Source organism: Pseudochaenichthys georgianus, chromosome 3, assembly GCF_902827115.2.
Source record: "Pseudochaenichthys georgianus chromosome 3, fPseGeo1.2, whole genome shotgun sequence".
Lineage (NCBI taxonomy): Eukaryota > Metazoa > Chordata > Actinopteri > Perciformes > Channichthyidae > Pseudochaenichthys > Pseudochaenichthys georgianus.
In genome coordinates, this window is record NC_047505.1 from 35,108,734 (window position 1) to 35,136,595 (window position 27,862).

At 43.7% G+C, this 27,862-nt stretch overlaps 1 protein-coding gene across 1 annotated transcript in view; it reads right to left on the reverse strand.

Moving 5' to 3' along the window:
* Nucleotides 1–27,862, reverse strand: part of pde3b (phosphodiesterase 3B) — a 74,373-nt gene that overhangs the window by 4,675 nt on the left and 41,836 nt on the right. Inside the window, 10 exon segments of the mRNA XM_034110938.1 lie at nt 199–312; nt 516–627; nt 924–1,058; nt 1,303–1,454; nt 2,131–2,222; nt 2,330–2,552; nt 2,658–2,758; nt 4,181–4,332; nt 11,372–11,620; nt 12,456–12,506. Of these exon segments, the coding sequence (XP_033966829.2) occupies nt 199–312; nt 516–627; nt 924–1,058; nt 1,303–1,454; nt 2,131–2,222; nt 2,330–2,552; nt 2,658–2,758; nt 4,181–4,332; nt 11,372–11,620; nt 12,456–12,506 (1,381 nt within the window).

Sequence of the window (27,862 nt, forward strand, 5' to 3'; positions counted from 1 at the left end):
ACAAACAGGTGCTATTAGCAGGAAAGGACAAACATTTAAAAATATTTCTTTCTCTATATTTGGTGAGAAAATGCTTGGTAAGATTAAGAGGTGAAATTGTCTCAACCTAGGACCTAAGAGCTGTATTTAAAATGACTACCTTAAGTGTCTTTTATGAATTTCCTTTTTTTCTCTTGTGGAGAAACGTAATGCTTTTACCTGTGTCACTTCCTGTCACATGCTCGCTGTGAATCTGCTGGAACCCGGGGATTTGTCGAGTGGTCAAGTACCAGACAGCATGGAGCACATCAGTAGCATGGACCCTGTTATGATCTGTAACCATGGTCGATTAAATTAGTCAATTTGACCATGTAGAGAACATTTGAAATCATATGTATTTTTATAGACAAGTCAAACTGCAACCTGATTCATTCAATGATCGACATGAACCACGTGGGATATTGCATCAACAAACAAAACAAACAAACAAACAAGAGTCCTTGCATTTCTTGCACATTACACAATGTAATACTCACAGGGAATGTCTCTGTAGCCACTTTCCAGAGCACAGAAGTATGACATGAACTCCCTCACAGGGATCTTAAATATCTCAAACAGACACGTATCCTGGAACAGGGTGTACGTCACCTGGGGAAACACACCAGCTTTACTGAAACACCAATCACAACATAACAAACACGCTCACTGAGCCTCAGTGGAACAATAAAAGTACTTTTTGCACATCATTTTGCATAGAAGAAAGGTTGCAGTGTTGCATTAAATATAGAATGAAATGCTTAAAGTCCTGCAAATATGATTAACTACAATGTAATAGAACAGTCTGTTTAGGAGACTCATCAGAGTGGACACATACAACAATTAAAACACACTGCTACTACGTCTACAGCTACAGCAGATGACTGGTGAGTGCTTGTTGTACTAACATAGCTGAGTATCCTTCCGGTCTTCCCCCCCGTCCTGCCCACCAGGTCAAAGATCTGGAAGTTCCAGGTGTTCATCCTCTCCATGAGAGCCTCTTGGTCCTTCAGCATAGGATCTAGTCTGAACTCCTGCTCACCCTGGAGACAATCAGAAAAGTTGTAGATATTAGCATGAATATTGTTTCCATTGGCAAAAAAATTAATCACTATGAAATTACAAATCTAGATAAAGTATGAGCTAAATGGTTGAAAACTAACATGGCTGATATGGTCGTTTATGGAAGGGTAAACTACAAATAACATGATAAATAGAGTAATTGATTCATCTGCTGTGCTGTGGGAAACATTCGTATTGTAACTAAAGCCCTCTGATGGAGCACACCTCTGATTCCTGAGTTTGCTGGTCTGTGCTCTTGTCCTTCTCCTCCTGCCCCGTGTTCCCTGCAGCGTCTGGATCCCCGTCCCCCGACACGTCCACCTCCACGCTCTCCTCCCTGATCAGAGACTCTCCTGCAAAATCCAACCCTTCACCTGCTGCACACACAGAGCACAGTGCATGGAGAGACATGAATATATGGACTCACGAACACACACACATTTTGACCACACTACTTTCATGTCAAAGTGAGTTAAAGTGACTGGATTGCAGTCACAGAAAATAATGTATTAATTATATTGATTTGTCCTTAAAGTATTTTAATAAATACTATAATTACTGGTTAATTAAAGATGATGTCTTTTAATTGTTTTTCTAATTACTCTTGGCTAACAGTGGTTGTTGTTGTAAACTGAATAGAGAAAAAGTAAACCCTAATACTTGTCAACAAAAGGTATAAAGGCTAGTGTGGTTAACATGGTCAATGGTGATAGTGGAAAACCACTGAGAAAGAATAGGCTTATTTTTAATGAGCAAGTCTATCTTTTTTTTATGTTCTCTACTTACACATTTTAAGTTTATTAATAAAACTCAATTTTCAAATGTAAAAGGAAGCAGCACGAGGGTTAACTAATTATATCAAATGGTGCGTCCTCTGTGTGTGCTCCTCTGTCTTTGTTTGTGTTCCTCAACTTGCATTACATTTGGAGTCCAACAGAGGGAAGCATTAACCCCCTAACTGCTTAAAGTAGTGATTCTCTTTCAAAACAATAGCACTGTTGAAGACTGTCAGTCATTATTACGCTCTATAATGTGCATTTCATATTTTTGTACCTGAGCGTCTGCGTTGAGCCTCACTAGTGAATGTTTGATGGGATTCCCCTGCGTCACCGCTGGTAACGCCCTTGAGCATCTGACGACCACAGCTAGAACGGGATAGACAATCAAAGATATAACCAACTGCAGTACAGCTTTGGTTATAACCACTTACACAAAACACACTAACATGCAAATTCGTCGGTGCAGGTCTCACCTGGTGCACAGAGGGAAGGCGGAGCTACGGAAGGCCTGCTGAAAATCAGGTGAGCTGAGGGTGTAGCCCAAGGGCTTGTGCAGGTTTAAACTGACACTGGGCTTTGTCAGGAAGTCAGCCGTGTCTGGAAACTCCACAGGCGATCGAGTGACGAGAGACAATGAGGAACCTGCGAGAGTACCGTGGCTGGGGGAGGTGACTGGGCTCAGGCTCGGAGAGGCCCCTGGAGGAGAGGAAGGGGGTCCAGGCAAAGAGAGCAGCATGAGATGATATCAAAACGTGAGGAATTAATCTAGTGTCTTTGGGAAGTTTTATGGTGGAGTCTCACCTGCTCTCCTGGACCCTGAATGGTAGGTGAGAGTAACAGACGAAGACCTCTGCTTGGGAATCGTGAGCAGGTTTGGATTGGGTCCATTAGACAGACCTGAGCTGGAGCACAAAACACAACACGTATTTAAAAAAAATATACAATTCAAGGCTGCAATATCCTTAGTCAGCCATTTAATACTTATATAACAAAAATAGGATTATTTAAATGTCAAAAAAGCCATCTGCCATCATAGCTAGTGTCTACTGCCATCCAGTGGAGACATGTAGACACAACATCCAGTAGCGCCAACAGCAGGTTTGAAGTGAATTGAACACCGTGAAATGGATTTGTTAACATTCACTAACAGGGCACAATTTCCTCTTAATGCAGTAAGTACCATTATCATAGTCCAAAGACGACATTATCAGGTGTTTACAACTTCTTCTGCTTTTGCTTTCTCTGTGCAAGCCACACTAACACAGCCAACATGCAAGACACAATGCCTCACACATTCACACGGTCATTTTTATCAATTGTGACTATATGAATATAACATGTATTTACATTTTATTTGTTTAAGCAGGATAATTGGGTTATCTAACTCTAACTTCAAACAACTAAAAAAGGCATCAAACCACGAATATCGACCAATTAGGAAAATAAAATAACTGCAGACTGGACAGTGATGAGTACTTATGATTACAGAGCGACATGTTTACATAAGTCTAGAATAACTTTGCTTTTCATGATATGTATTGTATTCAATCGGATATATATATTCCACCCTAGCAATAAAAAGTAACACTAACCATCTGGAACATGAGGTGAGCTGATGAGTGGAAACTGTCCTGTTAGACTCAGTGATGTGATGATGGGGTTGTATATATTGTAAATGATATGAATTTGTAGTGAGACAAGGAGGTTTGTAAAAGAAAATAAACAAATATGATCTACATTTTTCACCTGGTCCATTAAAAACAGATGTATAATTCACAGTTGACCTGGTTTCCTGTTAAGTGCACTATGTTCCTTTTTATAAAGAAGATGTTTTTTTGTACTTATTTAGAACTCACTGAGGCCTATTCATAACTTTGTTGAGACTGACCAAAAGACTAGAAATTAAAGATCCTTATATTTCAAAGTGCACAGATGCTGCTGAGCCACCTGAAGAAGATCAAAGCACAGTCACATTATTCAGATCTTGCAAAAATAGCGATTAATCTGCTCCAAAACAAATTCAACGTGGGAGGCGTGTGGTGCAGTGGGTTGAGCGTTGGTGTTCAGGGGGTCACAGGTTCAAACCCCACTGCAGTCAGCATGTCGTTGTGTCCCTGGGCAAGAGACTTCACCCCAAATTGCTCCTGTGGGGATTGCCCCCAGTATTGAGTATGTAAATCGCTTTGGATAAAAGCGTCTAACAGTGACATGTAATTAAAAAAAAAAAATCAGGGTGAAGTATAGCCCAGATGATGTGTGAGAGCAAATGTAAAGACAGTGTGTATATGTATAAAGAAGGTGGTAAAGTGTGTTTGTGTTGGTACCTGCTCAAGTTGAGGTCTGGGTGGGGTCTCTTGCCAGTGTTGCGTTCCCAGCGTAAGGAAGAGGAGTCAAGAGGAGGGAATGCAGAGCAGGAGGAGGAGGTGGAGCTCCTCCTGGGCTGAGGGGTGGGGAGGCTGTTCCTGCTGCTCAAACCCTGATGGGAAAAAAGCAAGTCTCCAGTATAGATCAATGTTTGATACACTAACTCAGTGGTTCTCAAAGTGGGGGGCGCGAGAAACCAGGAGGAAAAATGGTCATACAAAAAAAAAAGATAAAAAAAAAAAAAAAAAAATCATAATTTGAAAAATTATTGATTCGAAAATAGTCTAAGTTCTCATTCATAACACTCCGTTCGATGTCTCACTATGGGATGCGCCTCAACGCGTATGCAAACAGAAGCATCAATCTCATTACACCAATCCTGATTGGCTGGTGATCTTGACGTCAACGTCAGGGAATTCACCCACCCTTTAAGTAGCTTGCGCTACGACGCAGCGTCATTCAAACACCTCTTCTCGCTTCAGAGCACATCTCGATTTATCAGTAACCGGGCTAGCTTAACGGGCCACAGACTGAACCCAAAGCTGACATTCGGTCGACGGGCGCTTGCCGGTTACTTTTTTGCTTTGCAAGAAGACTGAGCAATATTAACACACCAGTTAATATTGTAATCTGCCTCGCCTTGGATTTTTTCTCAGTAACGTACCCGTTACTAGCGTGTCCACTCCACGCCGACACCCCGGCGATCGAGGAGATCAGAGGAGTCAGGGACTCGGAGGCTCGGCTATGCGGCTGCGGGTTTAAGATTTCAGGCACAGACTCACACCAGGTCTGCTCGTCCTGCCTCGGGCTGGAACACGCCCGGGAGACTATCGATAACCCCGGCTCGTGCGGGCATTGTACCCGCTTCACCATGAAGAGCCTCCGCCGACGGTTAGCACGCCAAGCTAGCTTGTCGGGACAGGACCCCCTCATGTCCGCTGATTTGCCGGCCGGCAATCAAGACATGGTGGCGTCCGCCGCAGAGATTGAGCCCCGCGCGGTGTCAGACTGGGGCTCAACAACAGCGACAGCCACTGAACCGGAGCCCCACGCCGTTTCAGGCTGGGACCCGGTGGCGGCAAGAGACGCAAGAGCGGAGCCCCGCGCTGTGTCAAGCTGGGGCTCCCAATTGGACCTCACCATGGTTCCACCCGCGGAGGATGTCCTGGAGTTGGACTACATGGAGGACGAAGAGGATACCTCTGAGTTCCTCCTGTCTGACTCGGATGAGGATGACATCTTCGTTTCATCGGCTCAGGCTGCAAAGCCGGGAGCGATGTCCGCTCCCCCGGGCGAGAGCACACCAGCTTCGCCCGTCCTAAGCATGGACTTGCAGGCCGTGTGTCAACGTACTGCGTCCAGGCTGGACATCCCATGGCCTGAAGTGGCCAAGGAGACCTCCAGACCTCGCTACGAGGGGAAGAACTTGCCCCAAGCAGCGAGGACGAAGAGGCAGCTCCTTCCAGTCTTTCCGGAGATGCTGGACGAGGTGTCGGTCTCGTGGAGAGACCGTCCCTTTAGCAACAAGGCCCCAATCCAGGGTGCCTCCTCCCTGGACTGTGACGGTATGGAGAGGTTCGGCCTGCTCCGCATGCCGCCCATGGAACCGCTGGTGGCAGCCCACCTCCAACCGAGGCTGGCTTCGACACCGGGCCTATAAAGCCGCAGCTTTGTCCGCCAGGGCACTCAACGTCTCCTCGCTGCTAATCGCCTACCAGGCGGAGCTCTGCGAAGACATGTCGAGCAGACCTGAGCCTGCCGTGTGGGACGAGATCGCAGCGATCACGGACATTTGCCTCCGTGTGCAGCGCTGTGCAGTCCAAGCCACGGGCAAAGCACTGGGAATGATGGTGGTACAGGAGAGAGCCAGGTGGCTCAACCTGACTAACCTTCCAGACCGGGAAAAAGAGGATGTTCTGGACATGCCTATTGTTCCCGAGGGCATATTTGGCTCCGCTCTAGCTTCAATGCAGCCGAGGTGCGAGTCAAAAAGGAAGGGAGACGAGGCTCTTCAGCTCTGTCTCCCCCGAAGGGTCCAGCCGCCACCTCCAATGGTCCCGCGGCAGGCCTTCACCCAAGCTGTCTCACGTCCTGCCCGGTTCAAAATACCGAAGCAGCAGAGACCGCAGCCCGTCCCGGGTCCCCAGCCCAGGCACGAGGCAAGAGGGAGCTGGCCAAGAAAATCTCCGGTTCCAGCAGAAAACCCAGGTTTTCAGCCACCAGGCGAGGAAGAAGAAGCGGGCGGCCTGACAGCCTCCTCTCCTCGATGAAGGAGCTGGAAGTTCCCTGTTCTCCAGCTCCGGAGCACGTTCCAGTGTTGGATGCTCATGTGTTTTCGGGGTGCCACCATGCCCCCATCTTCCCGCGGCCTCGAGTGATGCCAGAACGTCATCCTCAAGTTCGCGCCATCAGGGAAATGGACTTAACATCAAAGACAGCAAGTTCCGCTGCCTGTTTAAGTCACACAAACACATGTCATCATTGTTGTTTCAAAATAAATCATTTTCCACTGTCGTTTCCAGGCTTGAAGCAAAGGGCGCAGTCAATAAAAATTAAAATAAAAACAATAAAAACAATAAACAGTCTGTCGTCTGCCCCTCTTTTGAGAGCGGCTACGGCCTCTCTCAAAAGGCGGACAATAGATGGGATTGTGAAGGCACCATCGCCACGCGCATGCGCAGTGTCGGCCGGGGTTGTCAACCTGGGGTACCACCGTGTTCAGACACTAGAGGGCCCCATGACACAACAAATAGAGACACTGAGGGCAGACGACAGAGCTGTGACATCTCCCCTCGCTTTGAGAAGCGAAAAGTGGAGGATGCTCACAGATTCTGCTTGGGTTTTTAAGACAGTAACACAGGGCTACAGGCTCCAATTCGCTGTCACCCCCCCTCACTACTCGGGCATTCTGTATTCACAGGCCCGGGGAGAGTCGGCCCATATTCTAGAGCAAGAGATTTTCTCGCTACTAGAAAAGAAGGCTATATCGATAATACCCGCCGAACAGAGTCAGAGCGGCTTTTATTCCAAGTATTTCCTCGTTCCCAAACGGGGAGGGAACGGAATTCGGCCTATACTAGATTTGAGAGCTCTGAACAAATATCTCAAAAGATACAAATTCAGAATGCTCACTCACATCTCTGTTGCGTCTCGTGCGCCAAAACGACTGGTTCACATCAGTCGACCTGAAAGATGCGTATTTCCACATCCCAGTATATTACCCACACAGGAAATATCTGAGGTTCGCCTTTCAGGGTGTCTGTTACGAGTACAGAGTACTTCCCTTCGGTCTGTCTCTCAGCCCGCGAGTGTTTGTACGGTGTACGGAAGCTGCGATAGCCCCGTTAAGACAACAGGGTATTCGCCTTGCAACTTATCTGGACGATTGGCTCCTTCTCGCACAGTCGGAGCAAGAGGCTATTACGCAGACGAATGTCCTCGTAAAACACCTGCTCGACCTGGGTTTCGTAATAAACACAGAAAAGAGCATGTTGTCTCCAGCCCAGACTGTACTCTTCCTGGGCCTACGCCTGAATTCGGTGTCCTTTACAGCCCGCATGTCAGCAGAGAGAGTGAAAGCCTTCAGGGCTTGCCTCGCTCATTTCCAGCCACGCAAATATGTTCTCTTCAGGTCATGTCTGCGGTTGCTGGGGCTCATGGCGTCAGCCATTCTGGTGGTACAACTGGGACGCTTACACATGAGGGAGTTTCAGCGCTGGGTAGCTGCCCTCAGATTGTACCCCGCGCGTCATGGCGCGCGGAGAGTGATGGTCACTATGACATGCGTAATGGCTCTGCGCCACTGGCTACACCCGACTTTTCTAGTACGGGGCGTGCCTATGGGTGCTGTCCTATCGCGGAAGGTGGTCACCACAGACGCATGAATGACGGGCTGGGGGGGTATATACGAAGGTCGACCTGTGAGGGGTCTCTGGAGCAGAGACCTCCAACGGTCACACATAAATTATCTGGAGCTTTTAGCGGTGTTCCTCACCCTGAAACGCTTTCTGCCTTTTCTCAGAGGACATCATGTCCTCGTGAGGACAGACAACACGACCACAATATCGTATATAAACCGCCAAGGGGGTTTGCGTTCTCTCCAGTTACACATGCTGGCACGCAAACTGATCTTATGGAGCTGCGGACGTCTCCTCTCTCTGAGAGCGACACACGTACCGGGAGTGATGAACCTCGGGGCAGCGCTACTGTCCAGAGGTGCACCACTATATGCAAACTGGACTCTACATCCAATGATTGTGAGTCAGCTGTGGGTGCGTTACGGCAGAGCCGCGGTAGATCTGTTTGCATCAAAAGAAAATGCTCAATGTCAGCTGTTATTTTCAATGCGCGATTTAAACGCACCGTTAGGCGTGGACGCGCTCGCGCACGTTTGGCCTCCGGGCCTTCTGTACGCGTTCCCACCCCTGGCTCTGATACCCCCAACTCTGGCCAGAGTGAGAGAACAACGCCACACACTTATCCTGATAGCTCCGCACTGGCCTGCAATGTACTGGCTGGCGGAGATATATCAGCTGCTGTGCGGGCAGCCATGGCAGCTCCCACTACGCAGGGAAATACTGTCTCAGCCGGGGGGGGGGGGGGGGGGGGGCGATTTGGGTTTCACCCAAACCCAGAGCGCTTGGCACTATGGGCCTGGCCCGTGAGAGGTACAATCTGAATACAGTGGGGCTCCCTCAGAAGGTGATAAACACTATTCAGAGTGCGAGAGCTTCCTCCACCAGGTCTCTCTATGACTGTAAGTGGAGGGTGTTTGAGGAGTGGTGCCTTAAAAAAGGACACATCTCTTTTCAATGTCCTGTCGGGGTGATTTTATCATTTCTACAGGACTTAATTGATAAACACAGAGCTTTCTCTACGATCAAAGTGTACCTGGCTGCTATTGCTGCATGCCATGTGGGCTTTGAGGGAAAGACGGCTAGCCAACATCCTTTGGTCTGCCGTTTTATGAAAGGGGCTCGCAGGCTCCTCCCTGTCTCCAGGTCGCTGGTGCCCTTATGGGACTTGGCAGTGGTTTTAGATGGGCTCACTCGACCTCCATTTGAACCCCTGGAAGAAGCTGACATGAAACACCTGTCACTGAAGACAGTGCTGTTACTGGCTCTGGCATCTGCCAAGCGAGTCAGTGACATTCATGCGCTCTCTGTACATCCTTCATGCACTCAGTTTGCCCCGGGGCAGACGAGAGTGTTGCTGAAGCCCAACCCTGCCTTTATACCTAAGGTGGTTGGCCGAATTTGCTGTGTCCAGTTCGTGCTTTACGCATCTATATGACAGGTCAAAAGAGTTTCGTTGTAATGACCAACTCTTTGTATCCTGGGCTAACCCTCAGAAGGGCAAGCCCGTTACCAGGCAACGGCTCTCCCACTGGATTGTGGAAGCGATTGCTCTGGCTTATACGAGTCAGGGTTTGCAGGCACCAACGGGCCTGCGTGCTCATTCTACTCGTGGACTGGCTACATCCTGGGCTTTGTTCAAGGGTGTTTCCATCCAAGACATTTGTGCAGCAGCGAGCTGGTCCTCGCCGCTCACTTTTGTCCGCTTTTACAGGCTAGATGTCTCTGCTCCAAGTGTGGCCCGCGCAGTGCTGGGTCCCGTGTTGAGACAGAGTTCTGCCTGTTAAGTTCTGGTTGTTTTTGGTAATTTTCGAGATAAGCATGTCTAGCAATACGGGAGTTTCAATATCCCGTAGTGAGACATCGAACGGAGTGTTATGAATGAGATCTATAGGTTACTTACGTAACCCCAGTCTCAGAGTAACATGAAGTGAGATGTCTCACCAGACGGCCCTTCTTGCTAAGGCGAAGCGAGAAGAGGTGCTTATTTGAATGACGCTGCGTCGTAGCGCAAGCTTCTTAAAGGGTGGGTGGAATCCCTGACGTTGACATCAAGATCACCAGCCAATCAGGATTGGCGTAATGAGATTGATGCTTCTGTTTGCATACGCGTTGAGGCGCATCCCATAGTGAGACATCTCACTTCATGTTATTCTGAGCCCTGGGGTTACGTAAGTAACCTATAGTTATATCAGTGGGTCTCAAACATTTTGATGTAAACAATTATTTCCGAGGCACACGTTTATATGATCATTATAGTTATAACAGGTATGAAATACTATATGACAGTAAAAAAAGAATAAAGTTTAAAAGGGTGATTTGTAAAATATCCATAAAGAAAAAGTAAATCTGTTTCCAGGTCTGTTTCATATGGATGTTGAGAGATGTATCCATAGATCTCTTCATTTTGCTCTTAAAGTGCACCAGATTGATGCTTTTAACTTCAATATTTAGAAATATATCTTCCCGGGGGAGCATGCCCCCGGACCCCCCTATGTTAGGTCCACTCCCCACTTATAAAAATAGCACTTTACCCCTGCTTACACCTATATGCCGTGAGCTGATTATCGTGCCTTCATTGTAACTGTCACACTGTGTATTTGCCTGGGGAGTGTTGCAGTAGAATATTCCACTGTAGGGCCCGGTACATTAATGAGAAACCCTAAATGTTTGAGCACCCTCTATGAAACGTCAAGCTACCCCACAGCACCCCCAAAAGAAATCTCTGGCGCCGCCACTGAGCCTGACTATTTGTGTTGGGGGGGCCCGACTTTTTTTTTCTCCAAAGGAGGGGCCTGACAGAAAAAGTTTGAGAACCACTGCACTAACTAAAGATGCTGGTCATGTTATATAAACAGAAGCTAATGAGCATGTGTGAACTAAGGCCGTTTTCATAATTACAATTGTACAGCATCAAAAAGCAAAGAAGCAAGCAGAAAGCACCTGCAAGGTAAAGAACAGGGTCCAATTGTCAAAATACCTGTCTCAGCTTTTGCCCCAACTCAATGCAACGTCATCTAGCAGCGCAACACATCATCCGGGCAATCAATTATATCAATGGCGTAATTCTGTTATCTTCCATCAAGATAAAAGATAAAAAGACTGCGGCTCTGATAACTTTAACAGCTGACAAATCCTTTCTCACGGTGTTAGAGACTGCTGTGCAGCATTATGTTGTCAGTAGTGTCCTAAGTTTAGATACTCCTTTATTACCGGGACTTTTTCAAACTGAAATAGCCTATTACTCATCTCTTCATGTATTTACTACACTGGTGCAGTGGCAATGCTGGTACTCACCTTTATGGTCTTTCTGTCACTCCTCTCTACAGAATCCTCCACCTCACCACAGGGGTAGAACCCGGGGAAGGGGGTGAAGGGGTTGACCCTGGGGCGGCACGAGCCTGAAAATGTCCCCATGAGGCTGGAGATGCTGCGCAGGGCTGAGATGGTGTGTGGGGACTGAGAGGAGTCCATCAGCAGGTCGGACACCAGGTTCCTGGCCTCGTTGATGACTGAAAGATCCACGCCGTTGCCGCTCACCGCACCCTGACATATTCACACATACATCGAGCAGATTAGGGGACAGGGCAATAAATGCACCAAGTCGGTTTTAAAACGTTTTCTTTAGGGAAAGTTTTGTTAAAGTGCTTTTAGATTTTCATTCGACATTTCTATATACATTTTTTTGTTTCTTGTATGTGTGTTTTAGTGTTAGTCTGTGTGCTTTGGTCAAATGTCAAAAGATAATACAAAATAGATCCAAAATCATGGCTTTAAGGTTAAAAACAGTGTTGTCTAGTAGCCCTTGTGTTGGTCTGTACTGTAACAGCATGAAAATCAGCTGATTTATGACACTAACTTAATAGAATGATAGGGCTAGCTGTGTTGTGGTTAGAACAGTAACCGTAAATAAGGAAGAACATACACCATATGTAGGGCCCATGAGAAGTGTTGTGCAATGCTTGTTTCTAAAGTACTGAAAGGTATAAGTGCATAAAGAGGTGTTATCGGGGCAGGTTTGATGTGGGAAAATGTCCTGGCTTACTGGGCTCTGTCTAACAGGAACAAATAATGATTTTTGGTCTGTGGGAGATACATTCTTTGACAGATTACGCAAACAGTTCAAACAAGACAAGGAATGTCTGAAAAAGATAATAAATGTGGCATGACAACAATCCCAAGGTCACTGCATGCCAGGTTTTACACAATGTGTATTTTGCCTGACCAAAATCAGTCAGTCAAAGAACTGAATTTCCTGAAGGTGAATTATAGAAAGCTTCCACTCTACATGGACCACCCCTCTCTGGACAGACCTGTATTATGTGTGTGTTGATTGGATCCACCGTGCACAGTAAACTCCTGAAAAGAACACAGAACTGACCTGATACTGTGGTTTGTACCAGTGTTTCAGATCCCAGTCCCACAAGATCATCTGAAAAAAAACACAAAGGACATAAACTGTTAGTGAAATATCATCATTGCATATATGTTTGTGCATGCATAACAGAGAATACGAAATGTATTCACATACAAGAGCACAGACTTTGACCTATGCTCCACTTTCAGCACACTGCCTTATGACTTTGTGTATCTCTTTTATCTGAGAGCAATGGCAGGTGAGCAACAGAGCTTCTTCTAATTCTGCATGCTTTCCAAACACACACTATAGAAACAGTTTACACTAAATATTTCCTGCAACACATGATGCACTTTCTACTACAGGTATGTTCACGCACAAGGCCTTAGTGACATCAATCTGAGCCCTTAACTGAAAGCAAAAGAAAAACAAACCACTACAACCACCATGGTGCGTCTGCAATGGGGCTTTGAGATCTTATCTGGTCCAACTACGTCAATCGGCAGCATTTCCACGCTATCTGTTGGTAACCACAGGAGCTCTCACACGTTACTGCGGTGTACAGTCAAAGTTGCTGCAGGTTGTGTAACACTTAGTTGCTAGACCTGAAATAATATAATCCTTTGTTTTAGAAGAATAAACACAAAGATGATTAGTTAAGATAATAAGGAAACATTCACTAGTTTTGTTCCACTACCAGATTATTATTTTGCACATGCAGATTTTCCTAACATGCCTTCAACTTTCTCAGCCGTGCACTTTTTCGTGAGCACACAGAAATGGTATGAGAAGTCATAACAATCCCACTATTTGCGATGAAACCTGGTACAATATTTTCATTAATGGGGCAACAAACGGACCGAGATTTTCGTTCTACTATAGCAATTTGCAATGTTTTCAAAAGCCAGCATGCATTCTCACCATGCACCACAAGAGGGAGAGACACAAGGAATACACCTTTTGAAAAGCACCTCCATAAACACAGACAACCTCTACATGTAAACATCATGCACACATGTCCTTCTTTTAAACATGTCAGCCAGTCAGGAATAATCAAGGCACATCAATGTAAAAAGGTTTCAGATTCATAATCGGTCATTTCTAGCACAGTCAAGGAATTCAATAAGATGTATGTAAACAAATTCAGTTTGTTTTAGAAAAAGCTTAACAAATATATGTTTACTGTTAAATTGTAAAATGCACTTTTATATAAATGTTTTTGTGATTACAAAAACTAAAACTAATTTGACAGGCTTTAAAGCCAGGTTTTTAATATAACAAGGCACGCTCTAAATAGTTTTGTTTAATCATGACTTGTTTTACTTTTCTGCATGTGAGACATACAAAGCATTAAAGCTATAGGTAAGGTCGGTAAATAGATCAGACGCCGGTCCCATCTCCTCTAATCAGTAACCGTTTCATTGATCAAAGTGGGATGTTGGGTGTTTGTCATCAGCATCTGTACAATGCTGAAAACATTTAATATGGCAAATAAGCCCTGCCATGGCAACTCCAGATAGAGGCCAGCAAACAATGCTCCATACACCATGGCAACGGGATGGCGGGAGACGGCCGGAGGACAGAGTTGTTGGCCTTCTGCTTGTTTACGGAGAGACGCAGGAGGGCTAAAACGGAGAGGGAGATGGGTAAAAGCTGAAGGAGAGGATGCCATAATGGAGGCGATGGAAAGTTAAGGAAAGAGAACTATAGACAGAGATTTAAAAAAAACTAGACACAAAGTACACTCAGCCTTAATTCAGCTCCACCCAAGGTATTTTGTTCCTTTTTTTACCGACCCTCGATCGTACAGTGAGAAATCTTTAGTGTGTCACCTAACATAGTATGTGTACACTCTGTACCACTACAGTGTGCCTTTGCATTATCTGTGCACAATGCACGAAACACGAATGTCTTCTCCGCCTCCAACGCAGCACAGAAACAGGAAAAGCTGGCTGAATGAGAGAGAACAACACCATCACAGAGTGTGCCAAGCCACAACTTATTTACAGCGAGGGCCTTCCGCAAGGGAGGGGATTAAATCTGTCAATGAACCAGAGATATTTTCTTTAGTGATGTTTTGAAAACATGACATGAGGGCAGACACAGAGACCAAGAGACACAACTCAGCTGCTGACACTTGAGACACCTGTCCTGTACACATGCACGTAGACGCACACAGCAAAACACATATATTCTTTCTCATCACTAAAACATTTAGGTGAAATTATGAAACAACACTTCTTATCTCATCAAGTACATTAAGAAACAAACAATGTTTCCATGTTATGATATTAAACTCTGTACTCAACGACATTTAAAAGGAATCATTTGTTTTTTGCAGTTGTACATAAGTACATGCATGTGACCAAATGCATTACACCCCAGCGGCATACAACGTAGGAAAAACTTCAATAACAATGCATTAAAATGTAGTGTTATTGACGCCATTTATGCCATTTATGATTATTATTATTATGAATTTTTGTAAAGTTAGCTTTTGCTGTCCTGACTTTACTAGTCTTAATGGAGTATTCTGACATTGTTTTTGCTGAGTTAGCCTACTTCTTCCATCATTAGCTTTAGGGATAAAGACGCTGAGAAGGGAAGAAATAATGTAAATTAACGTGAATCATGCCTAGATTTCAAGTTAGTTCTTTACTTGGTGTTATTGCTATCTTTTAAAACACAGGCACAGACAAGGTTATACTGGCATATTCAGTGTATCTGCTATGCTGTGTAACACTATGTGCACAGATTGTAAAGAAATATTTGTATGTATTCAGGTTAGTAAACTATCAAGATGCTTAAAAAGGGAAAATGATTTGTGTAGAAAACTGGGCTGGTTTTGGGCCTGCTAACATGTGGTTTTGTGAGGACAAAGGAAGAGGGGGAAGGTGTGGAGTTGACATAGTCATCTCAGATCCCTGTGATAAGGAAGCTGAGCCACTGGGATTGGGGACTTAAGATGTGGGGTGTTGATGATAATTTGGGCAGCCAATCACTGGTCTGGAAGGGAGGCGCAGATAACTCCTCCTTGGGTCAGCGAGGGATATAGACAGAAACCCCGCTGTGTTCGGTCTCTTTCTTCTCTGGCTGGCTGGCTGGCTGGCTGGCTGGCTGGCTGGCTCACGTGAGTATCAGGTAAATGTGGGATCCCACAGAACTGTATGTAATTTGTACTGTATTGATTGTACTTGATTGTATTGCATTGTATATTACCATTAAAGTGGATTATTGTTAAACGGTTACTTGTAGGTTCTGGGTTTCCTTCCTGTAAGATAATGGCTCGTGTAGGAACGCGAGGAGATTTAAGAAAGTGGACAAGTTGTCTACCAAATCTCCTAACAAATGGTGATCTCCGACGTTTCCGAGTAGACAGGGCTGTGGAAGGATTCAGAGGACCACACTGGGTCGGGAACAAGCACTTTTAGACGCCTCGGACAATAGCAGGGCCATGTATGATTGTCTGTAGGCGTTTCAGAGTGTTTTTGAAGTTTGAATGGAGTATACAATGCATCTTTTTTACCATGTTAGGAAAGTTATATATAACACGTGAACGTTGATCGTCAGGTATAGAGAGTCCTGCGTAACAAGAAATTAGAGCAGTTTAGCGTGGATCTTCAGGTAGTTTAGTCCGGAAGTGGCGTAGGAGCGGTGCAGTTCGTGGGATGTGCGGTGTGAGTCCCACACGACGTAACCTGGATGATCGATATTTAAGATCGGTCCGCCGTTTATAACTGGGGGTAAAATAAGAGTCCAAGACCAAATAAGCGAAAGTGTCAGCGGACTTTTATCTGTTAAATCCTTGGGAGAGAGCGCTAACGTCACCTACATTGTGACGAGACCGGCTCCCGTTTCCCTTGTCTGTAAAAATTAATTTGAAAGGCTGACGTAAACATAACGTTGATCGCAAGGTAGGCAGAGAGTCCTGCGTGACGACATATGAAGCACGTTATCAAGCCGGACAAAATGTAAGGGGAATAGATCTGTGTGATTTTTACCTAAATAACCTGTATGAGCATTGTCTATGGATATCAGACATTCGCTCAGAAGAGTGAAGCTCATTTGTGCTCTGCTGCTGCCATCTAGTGGCTGAAAGGGGGGGAAGCACGTTAATTAAGTCAGATAAATAAAAGCGAGGTCAATATATTGCGTATATTTAAAGAAATGAGCTGTCTGTAGGTTGTCATTGTTGATTAGTAAAGACCTTGTTTTATGTTGGTAAATGTAATGGTACAAAAGACAGGGGTACTTATGCCCGCTTCGGTTTTCAATGTCCGCCATCACGTTAAAACAGAGGATTGGTGGCATTTTCAGTTCATTGCTTGCTTCCACACGCCTTCCCCCTCCTTGTCTCTTTCACGACTATAGTTAATGCATTAGAACGATTGTCAACTTGCCGTGTTTCTAGGAATCGGCCTCGCTGTTTCGGAGCGGCCTTTCAAAATAAAAGCCAAAGGCCGCTGTTCGCCAGAGATGCCTTCACAATAAAACAGTAATTACCTTAACAATATATTTAACTTATATTGCGTCTTTAAATATTGATTTTAATTCATTACAGATCTAACCTGCTTGTAACACAACTTAGATCAAAATAATAGGATAAGCAAGTGGTTAAAGGGGGTTTCCTGTCTGGCTCATTTGATTTAGAACTGAAGTAAGGGAAAATAGTGTTTTATGAGTCATTCCTCATGGTTTCTGAAGATAAATCATCAGTTTGTCTGGACTTTGATATAGAGATAGGATCATGGTGGAGAAGGAAGACCTTTTTTGGTTTCAAATTAAAGAAGAGTTTAAGGATGAAGTAAGCAGGACTTCAACTGGCCAAAAGACATTTTAAAGTTTAATATTCTTGGTTAGCAAACAAGACATCTGATTATTATGTCACACATGATAATCTTGCTATAGGAACTAGCTTAAAATATTGGAGTAAATATGTAGATGTTCTTTCGTAGTGTGTGGAATATGTGATGCTGGAAACATGTACGTTTTTCAATGTATAGGAGAAAATGTTTTCCTGAAAGAGTTATGTTGGGTACATATGTAGCAATGGATGAAACAATTTTTAGAGTGAGTTTTTGTAATATCATTTGTAGACATCAATTAGGTTGTTTAGATGGCATTTAACAATTAAGACAGATAGTATGATTATAAAGAGTCAGAGTGGAAAGGGTTGGATTTATTTAACCTCAGTGTGCTAGATTTTTTATAGGTAATGCGTCCCGAGACCTGGACTCCCCCTCTGAGTTAGAAAAGGCTACGGTCCCGACCCTCCAAACAGACAAAAGACCTAACCCAACAGGAAACTCCTCCTTCTCCATCGAACAGACAGAGAACCAGAGCTGAAACGACAACAACAAGACTGCAGCCAGAACTATCTCCGCCTGTGGCATCCAGAACCAGACAGCATGCTGACGGGCAGAAATCTACGCTCATCAGTCCCTCAGACAGGACCATGAAGTTCCAAGCTGAGCACAAGAGCAAAGTGTGGGAGATGAGAGCAGAATCTGCCCTCCATAAAAACATCAGAGAGACTGTAAAGGAGGGGATAAAATGCAAAGCAGTGCAAGAACATTAGCATGATGAGGCATGCAGATGTAACTGGGCCAATGGCTGACAGCGGATGAAGTTACAGCTGAGGGACTGAAGAGAACACAGAATCAGAGGAGTTGGCATGGTCAATTTGAAGTGAGGAGGCCGGGGTCACGGCTTGAGAAAACCAGAGGAGGAGAAAAGGAAAACGGGAATGAGTGAGTTTACACATAAACACACTTATTCACAAAACGCACATTTAAAGCATAAATACGTAAAGACAGAAAGATTTATTAAATTAAAAATAGCAGTAAACTATTAGAGTAAAATGAGAACACACTGAGGGTTAAAGGGGGCCACATGACAAAGTACAACCATATTCTTCAATCTTTTCATCAGGTTAACAGAATATTCTTTGACATTTTTATTCACGTGTGAATAAAGTAGTGGGATAGTTTTGGGAACCACTCTATAAGACAAATCTTTATCTGTATGGATAATGTTAAAGGGAGAGCTGGTGCCAAGCCAGATATAGTATTCCAATCTAAATAATTGATTTCACCATTGTAGCATAGTTATTACCATGGGAAATATGAAATGACTTCTGTTTTTAAATCCTTGATAAAGGAGGGAGGAATGGTTGCATGTTCGGACATCCAGGGTTCCACACACTGCTAAAGAGTTTAACATTGGTTTTTAGGTGGACCAGAATGGATGACATGTGGTTGTTATACCATTGTTATCGTGAACAAAACATAAATAAGGAAATAGTATCTGCTTGAAGATGAATGGATTTCATATCCTAGAGGGGATTAGTTATTGTGAAGACTCCACAAGGTATCTACTAATGTATTGTAAAGAACTTGAATTGACTTGATAAATAAGTGAAGATAAGAAGATGTATGGACCATAAATTAGTCAAGTGGTAAATAAAAATAGCGGAAAAGAGGGGAACTATTAAAGGGAAGTGAAAAATCAGTCTAATACACACTGATAAAAAAAAAGGGGGGGGGCATGAAGGAAGTATGCACTGGATTTTTTATTCGTGTGTGAATTTGGTAGTGTTTTAATTTGTTACAGTATTGATCAGTTCAAAGGGAGAGTTTTAGTAACAGCTCTATAAGATCAGATAAATATTTATTTATATAGGTCATGTTGAAGGGAAAGCTGGTTCTAAACAAAATATAGTATTTCAATTTGAGGTACTGGTTTCATGTTCAGACACCCAGAGTTCCACGCACTGTGAAAGAGGGTAACATTGTTCTTTAAGTGCACCAGAATTGAAGATAAATTGATAGAATGAGTTATGGAATAAATAGCAGAGCTTTACAGATCCTAGTAATGTTTTGACACAAGATAGTGATGTACACATGTTTCTGAAATAGATCTATTAGTCATTTTAATACTAATTAGGTGTAAATGAATTGCAGTAATAGTAATAGTACAATAAGGAAGTGACCTTTTTTTGGCTAGACACTTTTCAGGGAATGTGGGAAACAGCAAGGAGGGGTTGGAGATATCTTGAACATTATAGTTGTAATTGTGAATTAATAAATGATGGCGCTCCATATATACAGATTTGTATAGACGGAGGATGCTGGCCTGTGCTGGAACATCAAAGTCTCTGCAGAGCACAACACATGGCCAAAAAGACTGAGACCAACTGACCGACAGGGTAACTTGGGAAGGCACTGTCAATGACTGACTCTGCGGTGAACCTGACCAAACCTGACTTTACAACCTGACAGTGTGAGTGTGAGTGTGTGTATGTCTGCACCTGATCAGTGCAACTGCGTGATTTGAAACGATGACTAATCAAGCATGTTTTGGACTAACACATTATTTTTGTGTGATAATAATGTGTGAAATGAGAGCTTTCCTAACATTGCACAAAAGGGGAAACCGTATCTAATCTGCTTCATGATGTTTCACTCCCACAGGAGGTGGCTGTTTGCAGAATGTGAAACTCAAACTAGGAAATTTGGAATTCTGTTTCTTTTAGGACTGAATGATGGAGAGAAACACTCTCAAGTGTTTACTGGGAAAAATGTTTGGTATTGTCTTATAATCCATTATGACCTGAAGGTTTTCTTCCCATACAGGTTTTTGTTTACACATGAGAGAATGTGTAAAAAAGGGGGAGTGTAAACTTTACAATGTACATTTTTCATTTAGGGACTGAAAGGAACCTGCTGCCCAACTCCATTGTTCAATCTGACCATTGATTGACAGTTTTAGAATTGACCTGCTCCATATTTGGGGATAAGAGGCTGTTTGGTGAATGTTGACATGTCTCTAGTATTGATTGAGTTATAGCAGGTAACACAGGTAGAGAATGAGTGGCCAAGGGGCTGCCAGAGAGATGTAAGTCCAGAATGAAATACTGGAGAGGCTGACCGGTGAGTAATGTGTCAACTAATGTTTCAACAGGTATTAAAGTAACTGAGGTTTGAAATGTAGAAAGAACATATTTACAGTTAAGCTAAAACATAGTAATGTAATGAGACACAATGTGATTTGGACAACATCATGTAACTAGTCTGGTAAAGAAGTAAAAGCCATAGACTTTATTGTTTAGGTCATTATGGGGATATACATTTCATCTACATTTAGAAAGACATTTGATGACAGTTGGTGGGAATTCTGTATTCATTTTTTCAGTGGGATAATATCTAAGCACTGACGGGTAGAAGCAGTATCACCAGGAAGCCATTCACTTTGTTAGTATTGTGATTTTGGTTGTTTTTGAATCCATAAGATTAGTGTGTTTCTTTACCAGAAACATTAGCAGTTCAAATCATATTTTTAGATTTTTAATGGGATCTCAGGGATTTCATTTAAAAATAAATACAGATGCTTGTCAGAAATTCAGAGCTATTGAAATATGTTATTTAGTTTACCTAAAGATGTTGGGGTTCTTATTTAGTGGGCACAGTCCAAGATTCTGAAGCAGCACAATTAATTTAGAAAACCTGTGCACACACGTCTGTTGTTTTAAGACACCCCACCAACAGGCTCCAAGTTGCCACGCACTGGTGGGTTAAACAGCCGAGGGCCCCAGAGCCCGGAGCGTAGGCTTGAGGGATTTGTATCAGATTTCTCCACACAGGTTGTTGATGCCAAAAGGGGGACAACTGGTACCACTGTGCGGAGCCAGTGTGCGGCGGGGGAAAACACCTGCGAGGACCCTAGACGACATCAGGACGGATCGGGCTCTCATCAGGGAGGTCGACTCGGAGGCTGTCATCAGCGGATTGGAGGAGAAGGACATCCATCATCCATCCAGCAGTCGTCCCGAGAGGCATCATCATCGGACCGGAGAAGGAAGATCGGGAGGACATCTATTCAGCATCGACTCGGAAGCCGCCATCAGCGGATCAGAGGGGACAAAGACACGGCAAGCCAGGACGGCACAGGGGACTCCACTCTCCGCTGAAACAGGAGTGTGGGTTAAGTGCAACAAGACGGTGTATGGAGCCAGCCAGGCCTGCCAAGCTATGGGCAGCCTCTACCATGACAGCTGCTTCACCTGCAGCGCCTGTAGTCGAAGGCTGAGAGGGAAGGCGTTCTACTATGACGCAGGAAGGGTTTTCTGTGAAGAGGAATTTCTGTACTCTGGGTTCCAGCAGTCTGCAGACAAGTGCAACGCAGGTGGACATCTAATCATGGACATGCAGGCCGGCAGGCCCTGGGGAAGTCTTACCGCCCCGGTTGCTTCCGCTGCAACGAGAGCCTGGACGGAGTGCCCTTCACTGTGGACACTGAGAATAAAAAGTATGGAGACTCAGCAGACAAGGATGCAGTTTTTTGCAAGTGCCTTGTGTAAATTGCACTCTCTTTTTTAAGAGTGCAAAAGAGGGAATTGTAAAGAAATATTTGTATGTATTCAGGTTAGTAAACTATCAAGATGCTTAAAAAGGGAAAATGATTTGTGTAGAAAACTGGGCTGGTTTTGGGCCTGCTAACATGTGGTTTTGTGAGGACAAAGGAAGAGGGGGAAGGTGTGGAGTTGACATAGTCATCTCAGATCCCTGTGATAAGGAAGCTGAGCCACTGGGATTGGGGACTTAAGATGTGGGGTGTTGATGATAATTTGGGCAGCCAATCACTGGTCTGGAAGGGAGGCGCAGATAACTCCTCCTTGGGTCAGCGAGGGATATAGACAGAAACCCCGCTGTGTTCGGTCTCTTTCTTCTCTGGCTGGCTGGCTGGCTGGCTGGCTGGCTGGCTGGCTGGCTGGCTGGCTGGCTCACGTGAGTATCAGGTAAATGTGGGATCCCACAGAACTGTATGTAATTTGTACTGTATTGATTGTACTTGATTGTATTGCATTGTATATTACCATTAAAGTGGATTATTGTTAAACGGTTACTTGTAGGTTCTGGGTTTCCTTCCTGTAAGATAATGGCTCGTGTAGGAACGCGAGGAGATTTAAGAAAGTGGACAAGTTGTCTACCAAATCTCCTAACAAGATACATGTGAATGGAGATTATTTATAGTGCAGGTATTTCAAAAAGGGAAACAACTGCACTATATTTATGCACATCTGCTTGAATATACAGAAGAAAAGCAAACAGGGAGAGACCAACAAAGCAAAAAAACACACATAATCTAACATTCACTCAAAGGTCCAGGGAAATGTAGTACACGTAAATAAAGAAAAACATTCAACACACACATACACACACACAGTTATTTAACGTTTAACACAAGTCGTAAATATTAACAGGAGTCAATAAACCTGTGCAGGCTATTAGACGGCCAGTTGTTACACCTGCGTGTCATATTGGTTAGGCTCTGCGGTGCGAGAGGTGCTAGAACTGATAAAAACACGCTAATAAGAGTGTGGGGGACAGAGAAAAGGTATCAATGGCAGACAGGCAGGCATTTGTATGTAGAGGAGTAAGGCTCTGCTGACGTCAGTGTGTGGCCGCACACACAGCGTCAGCAGCCCTCTGCACATGCACACGCCGATAATGAGGACCGAGCTCTGGCTGTCAAGACACGCACCGGAAGGAAAGATGATACGGAGAGAGGAAAAGAAAGCAAAGGCTGGCTTGATTCTTTTAAGCCTGTTCGGGAGAGAGATCTAACCATATGAGACATCTGCAGATAGTGTGTGTGTGTGTGTGTGTGTGTGTGTGTGTGTGTGTGTGTGTGTGTGTGTGTGTGTGTGTGTGTGTGTGTGTGTGTGTGTGTGTGTGTGTGTGCTATTGGAGGGACATAGGTTGAACTGCTGAAGCTCTGGCAGGTTAGCTGACGGTGGGCCAGCAGCTGAAGGAGCTGGGATTTTAAACAGTCTCTGGACTTTTGACCCCGACTTGCTCACTACCAAGATCACACACACACACACACACACACACACACACACACACACACACACACACACACACACACACACACACACACACACACACACACACACACACACACACACACACACACACACACACACACACACACACACACACACACACACACACACACACACACACACACACACACACACACACACACACACACACACACACACACACACACACACACACACACACACACACACACACACACACACACACACACACACACACACACACACACAAAACCATCCAAGAAAACGATTACAAAAATATGAGAAAATGCTTCCTTTTTCTACAAAATGCATTGTGTTTTAAATCTAGTTATGTAAAGTGCTACAAGAACCTGGATTAAAACATAAATCTTTAAAATGCTCCACAAATATGTATGATAAACTACTCAAAACATGTCACAATGTATTGTTGGCTATTAATAATCACTGTAGAGGTCATGTTAATTCAATGAAAATGGTCATGAAGAAAGAAAACCGTGAACTCCCTCTAACCCAGTGGTTCTGTCCACTGGTTGCAAGTGGGTTCTACTTTGAACAGGTGGGCCTTTCCAAGCCCCACCTGTTCCTCATCGCTCCAATAAAATGGTAGGCCAGGCTTAAAATGCTCAAATGTATCGTTCTATAACAGGGGTCGCCAACCTTTTTTTGGATGAGAGATACTTTCAAAAAATAAAACAAGTCATGAGCTACTTTTCCTCCTCTTTTTTTGTTTTTTTGCAGTGTAAATATTTAACACATTTTAACATTGTTATATGCTTACCTTTAACCTTCGTGTGCTGTTTGGGTCTGTGGGACCCGTTTTCAGTGTTTACTAAAAGAAAATGTATGCAATTAAATTATTTTAATCTGCTTTATTTATTATTTAGGATTAGGATAAGGGTAAGGTATGGGTTAGGGTTAGGCATGTGTTGGTTATGGTTAAGGTTAGGATAAGTCTCCAGGAAATGCATGTAAGTCAATGTAATGTCCCCTGAAGTGATGTATACGTGTGTGTGTGTGTGTGTGTGTGTGTGTGTGTGTGTGTGTGTGTGTGTGTGTGTGTGTGTGTGTGTGGTGTATGTGTGTGTGTGTGTGTGTGTGTGTGTGTGTGTGTGTGTGTGTGTGTGTGTGTGTGTGTGTGTGTGTGTGTGTGTGTGTGTGTGTGTGTGTGTGTGTGTGTGTGTGTGTGTGTGTGTGTGTGTGTGTGTGTGTGTGTGTGTGTGTGTGTGTGTGTGTGTGAGAGAGAGAGTGCATTTCACATGTGTGTATGAGAGATTTTTAGATATGTCTACAAATTATTTTGGTTTCAGTTGTGTGTCTGTGAGCAGGCGCGGATTGGCCATCGGGATATTCGGGACTTTTCCCGGTGGGCCGCTGCCGTTGGTGGGCTGCTGCCTTCGGTGGGCCACTGGCTCTGGCATACGTGGGCCATGTGGACTTTCACAGCGCCAGTACCGCACCTGCCGCCGCAAACACCCGCCGTGGCGAGGCTCTGGCGGGTCTGATATAGCGGTCTGAGAAAATGCATTAGACATTCTATACAAACACCCAGAAGATGTATCTGAGTGCTATACCTGCATAGTTGTGATTTATTGAGTTTTCTAAAAGTTTAGGCTAAATATAGAGAAATTCTTAAGACTGTTAATTGTATTTGTTGTATAGTTTAAATAGCATTAAACATCTATTTTGAAAAGAGAACATACAAAATGTAATTAGAGATACAGTTGTTATGTATCAATGTATTTAATTTCATAACTTATTATATTCTTAGTTCAAATCTAGTACCCATATGGACATATTTTGGTAACTTTTGTTACAATAAGATGTGATATATCTCACATCTTATTGTAACAAAAGTTACAATAAGATGTGATATATCTCACATCTTATTGTAACAAAAGTTACCAAACCTTATCTAATCTAGCTTAAGTATTATTATAGTATATGATATATATATCATATACTATAATAATACTTAAGCTAGATTAGATAAGGTCATGCTGATATGTTTTCTGCTGAGTGAATGAACCATTTCACGGCTGGTAGATGTGAAAGGATTTCAAAGCAAGGAGTGACTAAGCAGCTTTGAAGGTTTAAAAATAAAGTACTTCCTCCTAGTGTAACCAGTCCACAGGACCAAAGCCTTGTAAAAATGGTTTTGCATCTGTGCAGCTTGGCTCAGCACCAGTCCACAGGTCAACAGGGCCGACCAGAAAATTCACAGTACTCCAGATGGCTAGTCCACCTATCGCTGTCACCAGTGTTGTCAGGGCAACCTGGCAGGACCATGGAAAATTCTTTGACCAGGGAAAGGAGCTTGTGCAAAATGTCATCCCTCTCTTTCACACTCATCTACCACTTCACTGGACTGGTGTTGTTCAGCGTCTGCCCTGCAAAAGACAGTGCTCTGGGAGTCAATTGGACTATTATTTTAAGCACTTAACTCTTGTGACACACTAGGGACTTTTCTGGCTTTCTCATTGAAATATGTTTTACTGTCTAATGCATTTCTCATACAAATCTGCAAGGTTTGATTGTGTTCATTTTTTGGGAAGTTTCTTCTTTATCGCCCTTTTATCCAACCCATAAAAAAAGGGATGATTCCACCTGCCATTACAGGATAAAATCATACAATCCTAACATTAACATTTTATTGGCATTAATTAGAGTCAACCAAACGCCTTTGAAGTATTCCATTTCTTCTATAGTTCTAGGGGGTGCATCTATAGAAAGTACAACGAAAAGCACATAAAGTGTCCTTTTCACTCCACAAAGCAGCATTTCTTAACATTTACACAGTGGAAAGCATTTTATGAGACTTTTATAGAATCCATTAAAACATAAACAACTAGTCTTTAATTTGTTATCGAGCTGCCAAGTCATGTGACTGGAGTTAAATGTTCTCCCCAGATATGCAAGGAAAACCAGCTAATAATAATAATTAAGTTAAGTCAATTTCATTGGAGCTAGCGAAAACATTGATTTCAGGATTAAAACTAAACCAAAAAATAACTGAATAATATTCAGTTATTTTTTGGTATATATTATATACCACTAGATCACAGTAATCAAGAACATCAAATTCAACATCAAAGCCCTTGATTTACATCAGCAAAGGTCAGAGTTTGTTGCAGCACAATGAGTAGCCTACACATCTCTCTCATCTTCCATCTCAGGGGCGTAGCATGTGGTTTTACTATGCCGTTTTGTTTACATGAGTCAGGAGACATACAGCACACGGCCTACACACCCACTAACTCCTTTGAAGCATGGAAGATAGCATTTGGCTGCTTCCTGGCTGCTTTGTCCCGACAAAAAATAAGACACACCAGAATGAGAACGACAGAAAAACTGATTGGAAGTGTTGCGCCTGCGCACCATAAGCCATTTGGGAAGTAACAGGACAAACTCTTGGTGCTAAACCCACAGTAATTGACAAGTCCAAGGGACATGGAACTGTTGAGGTTTCATTACAACAAGGCAATCATGGTTGTGTCCATCATGGTGGAGAGACCCATTAACGATATAAAAGTCGCACAGGCCAAAGACTGCATCTGCCGTAGTTAAAGAAGGGAAAGCATTGGTGTGGGTGTTTTGAGGATGCTTTGATGAAAAAACTTGATTCAGGAATGGAAGTCAAAACATCAGTCAGGCAAGTTTGAGGTGGCAGGTGTGTCCTTTTTATAAGAGAAAGCCTCAGGAGATATTTAAAGATCCCATGAGACCTTCAATATCGATGGATTTTCTGGAACTCTAGTTTGACATGGCATGGCTTTTGAAGAAGGAGATGCAGGAAGAAGAACAATATATATAACTGACTAGATGTTTAGTAACAGCTACACTAGTTGGCCAAAGATAAATAAGTTTTCCTTATTTCTTTAGCTTTTTCTTTTTTTGGAACTATTTCCGCACCTTTAGCTGTTTTTATTGTACATCGACAATGGTTGAGAATATCTGTTAATGTGACGAAATTTGCCATTTATCTTCATCCATTTATTTTACTTTAACTTTGTGTTCACATTCAGTGCATTGTAATGCAGAAAAATGCTTTAAAAGATCATCGCATGGAACAAGCAACAAGATTGAGCAAGAAAGAGATGTGAGCTGGTTATCCAGGCAGATGTTGGCTAAAATGATTCTTGAGCCCATCCCAGACTCACCTTCATGTCTGTCAGTACAGCACACATAATACAAATGAGTGTACTTTTATTATAAAATTTAGGTATACAATTGATTCATCGCTCGGAAAAGAAAACCACACTATAGGAAGTTCAGACCAGATCGCATAGACCAGCAGTTTTCAAAGTGTGAGGCACGCCTCCCCGGGGGGGCGCCAGAGAGCTTCAGGAGAGGCGCAGCGTGAGAAAAAACTAACGAGAAACAGTGAAATCTAGCTAGTTAACTTCAGCTAACTTTATGCGCCACGAATGCCCATCTCTTCTCCATCCTCTGCAATGAGATGGGTGCTCACTTCCACCAGCTGCTGCTGCACTCCGAGGTCCGGTGGCTGTCCCGGGGCAAGGTCCTCACTCGCTTGTGTGATTTGCGC